This window comes from Lipotes vexillifer, unplaced genomic scaffold, assembly GCF_000442215.2.
Source record: "Lipotes vexillifer unplaced genomic scaffold, Lipotes_vexillifer_v1.1 scaffold1691, whole genome shotgun sequence".
In the NCBI taxonomy this organism is placed as follows: Eukaryota; Metazoa; Chordata; class Mammalia; order Artiodactyla; family Lipotidae; genus Lipotes; species Lipotes vexillifer.
In genome coordinates, this window is record NW_006789046.1 from 126,517 (window position 1) to 129,959 (window position 3,443).

The window sequence follows — 3,443 nt, forward strand, 5'->3', positions numbered from 1 at the left end:
GAGGGCCGCCCCTCCCAGCCTCACCCAGAGCGCCTCCCCTCACTCATGGCACCGCCTCCAGGAAGCCCTCCTGGGGTGCCCAACCTACAGTCACTGTGTGCTGTCCCCCTGCCTACCTCCTGCTCCATCCTGCCCCGACTGCCCCTGGAAGTGGCAGTCTGTGAGGTGGTGGCACACAGTTGGGTGCTGCAGACAGGAAGTCTCGACAGCCCTGTAAGCGGGGCCCTGTTCTTCCCCCACTGCAGTGAGCATGGCTGGGCTCCTGGGGCTCCAGCTGCTCTCCGTGCTCCTCGTGCTCCCCTGCAACCTGGCTGCCCAAGGTAAGCACTTCCCAACCATCCATCCCCCCCGTCCCCCACCGCACCCATCAGCGGGCTCAGCGCTCCCACCCAGCCACCCTTGCAGCCCTCCCCTCCCCGCCCCGGACTCTCCTTCTGGGAAGGGGGTGCTCCCCCTTCCCAGGGATGCTGAGTGTGACCTTCCCTTGAAGCCTTGGTAGCCCCTCCAGAGGGTAAGGTCCAGCTTTGGACACTTAGACAAAAAACAATGGGCACCAAGATGCTGATATCTGGGTGTAGAATCACTATGGTGAATCTCTTCTTTCTTTTTACCTGAATGTCTGGGGACTTTCTCTCCTACAACCAGCAAGGCTGCCTTTGTCCTGAGAGAACATTGTCCTTCGGTTTACCTTTTGTGTGAAGTTCTGCAGTAAGAAGGAGAAATTAGTTCCGCAAGGTGGGATGGGGGACCTGGCAGGTGAAATTCTTGTGTTCTCTCTCCCAAAAACAGCTGCAGAATTTAGTTTGTGGAGAGCTGGCATTTGGATTATGTTTGCACCTAGAAGTGGGTCCTGCTGGGGCTTGCTGGGCAGATGAGGGAACTTTCTGGGTGTCCCACAGACAAGCCAGGATATGCCCACCCCATGGAGCCACTGGCTTCAGGTGCCTGGAAATGGTGGAGAAACTGAGGCAGTAGGCATTGGAAAGAGACAGGGAGACAGGACAGTGCCCCCAGCTCTCTCGGGAACTGTCATTTAAGAGAGGGAGGAGGTGTAGAGCCTGGGAGAGTGGTTGGAGGTCTCAGCGGACGGCCTGCCACTTTGGAAGGAAGAGGCCCCAGCTCCGACTTCCCCGGACCCTCAGGGTGGGGAGAGGTCACAGGCTGCCCAGCCCCCTGGGGACCCTTTGGAACTTGAGTATAGCCCAGGGTGCTGGTGCCATGAGCTGCTTCAAGGCTTCCGAAAGTTGCCTCATCCTTGACAACAGCCGGCTGTCCAGGACTTCCTTGGTGGTCCAGTGATTAATAATCCACGCTTCCACTGCAGGGGGCAGGGGTTCGATCCCTGGTCAAGGAACTAAGATTCTGTATGCCATGCGCTGTGGCCAAAAAAAAAAAAGAAAGAAATTAAAGCCTTCTTTAAATTAAAAAACAAAAACAAAATGAAATAAAAACAGAAAAAACCCAGTGGGCTGACCCAGGGCACCTCTGCCCTGCCACCATCCCCGGCAGAGAGGTGGGTACCTGCCCCTCTGGCCAGGCTGGTGGTGACAGTGGCAGGTCCTCCTTGCAGAAGTGTGGCAGTCCCCTACCTACACGATCGCTTTAAAGGGGGACTCTGTCAACATCACCTGCTCCAGCCGGGGGCCCCTGCTTGGCATCTACCTGAAGCAAAGGTGGCCGAAATGCAGCAACGTGATTTACTATGAAAACGGGAGGGAGCCCACCGTGGACCAGCGGTTCCAGGGCCGCGTCACCTTCTCAGGGCTGCATTACAACCTGACCATCAGCATGCACCACCTGCAGCTGGCCGACACCGGTGACTATGCCTGCCAGGCCATCATGGATAACGAGGTCTGGGGCCCCGGGACGTTGGTCGTGGTGACAGGTAAGGAGTGTGCCACCCCAGGGACCACTCCACCTGCCTGCTGGCCAGCCCAGGCTCCATCTGCCCCTGTCTGAGGATCTTCCCTCTACCCTTGCTTGAGTTACCATGAGCCCACCTCCTCCAGGAAGCCACCTGGATTCCCACATGCACACACACTCCAGAGCCCCGCCCTTGCCCTGAACCCCAGAGGCTCTCGTGGACTCCCTCACCTGCCAAATGCCTGTCTCTGTTCCTTCTTCCCAGAAAAGCTGCCCCAAACAGTGAACACGTGCCAGGAGACTCAGCTGATACACTTTGCCCTCCCCACGGCCCTGGCTGTGGGCTTCTTCCTCGTCGGACTGGGGCTAGGAGCAGTGTTTGTGCTGAGAAGGACACAGGTCAGTGTGGACCCTCAGATGTCACCTGTGCCCCTATAAGCCCGCTTCTCTCAGAGAGCAGGGAGGGAAGGAGAGTGGTTAAGCCCCAGGGAGTTGGCCACATGGGAAACCTCAGCACCCACCCACTCCCTCCGTCAGGGTCTCCTGGAGCTCAGAGGGTTTGGACAGCAAGGTCCAAGATGGGAGGAAACCCAAGAACTGGAGCCCCCAGCAAGGACGGGTGTGGGGCCAGGAAGACACATCCTGGTCAGACGTTTACGGGGGAGCGAGAGGAGGGTCCAGAGAGACCCTCTCGGAGAGCATGGGGATGCCGCGCGTGACTGTGAGAGTGTGCACGCGTGTGCGCACGTGTGCATGGGTGTGCATATGCGAGTGCCAGGCCTGTGGGTGTGTGAAATCCATGTGCGATCATGAGCTGGAGGCAGGAGGGGAGGGGGCAACAGAGACAGGGCCCAGGAAGTGGTCAACTTGTCCCTGGTCCATCAGCTTTTGCCCCTACCTTCACCTAGCGCCTCCAACTCCATGTCCCCTGCAACAGCCAGACCCCTCCCTGTCCAGGGCCAGGGAGCAAGGTCACTTCCACCTCCACCTCTCTGCCGCTGCCCAATGGCCCTGCCTAGCCCACCCTTGCCCAGGCCTGGGAAGCTCTGGAGAACTGGGGGTCTGGCCGAGGACCCTCCTAAAAATGGTTCATGCAGTCCCCCAAATCTAAAAGCTTCCTGAAGGGAGGTGCCTTGAAGATAGAGGGTGCCCCTGAGCGAACTGCCCCTGGTGGTAGATGACAGGCTTTCTTTCAGATCCAGAAACTTTGCTATGCGAGGGATAAGAACGTGATCTACGAGGACATGTCCCACAGCCGCTGTAACACCATGTCCATTCCCAACCAGTACCAGTGAGCCTGGCAGGACCCCAGGCCTCCCTCTGTCTAGAAGAGCTCTGGGCAGACCATCCAACCCAGCGTGGACACACAGGCAGCTCCCCACAGCAGTCAGCCTCCTGCTGCCTCCTCCAGGCAGCCCTCCTTGCCTGCCTCCCACCCTTGAGGCTGCTCCTGGCACCTTGGAGCCACCGGGAGGGAAGCTTTTCTGTCATCCTGCTGCCCTGACCCTTCCATGGCAGAAGAGGCTGCTCTGAAGGAGGGACTTGGGCCTGGAGCAGCGGGCAGCTGGGGGTGCTGGGGA

General features: G+C 58.9%; 1 protein-coding gene across 1 annotated transcript; it reads left to right on the forward strand.

Moving 5' to 3' along the window:
* The first annotated feature begins 250 nt into the window (after positions 1–250).
* On the forward strand, positions 251–3,158 carry CD7 (CD7 molecule). The gene is made up of 4 exons (XM_007462292.1): positions 251–320; positions 1,571–1,885; positions 2,129–2,262; positions 3,060–3,158. The coding sequence occupies exons 1-4, from the start codon at positions 251–253 to the stop codon at positions 3,156–3,158; spliced, it is 618 nt and encodes a 205-aa protein (XP_007462354.1).
* The last annotated feature ends 285 nt before the right edge of the window (positions 3,159–3,443 follow it).

Excerpts from the sequence above, each read along its gene's own strand:
- CD7 (XM_007462292.1), top strand. The coding sequence starts at position 251 with ATGGCTGGGCTCCTGGGGCTCCAGCTGCTCTCCGTGCTCCTCGTGCTC. Across the intron at positions 321-1,570 it reads CTGCAACCTGGCTGCCCAAG|AAGTGTGGCAGTCCCCTACC; the intron begins GTAAGCACTTCC and ends TCCTCCTTGCAG. Across the intron at positions 2,263-3,059 it reads TTGTGCTGAGAAGGACACAG|ATCCAGAAACTTTGCTATGC; the intron begins GTCAGTGTGGAC and ends GCTTTCTTTCAG.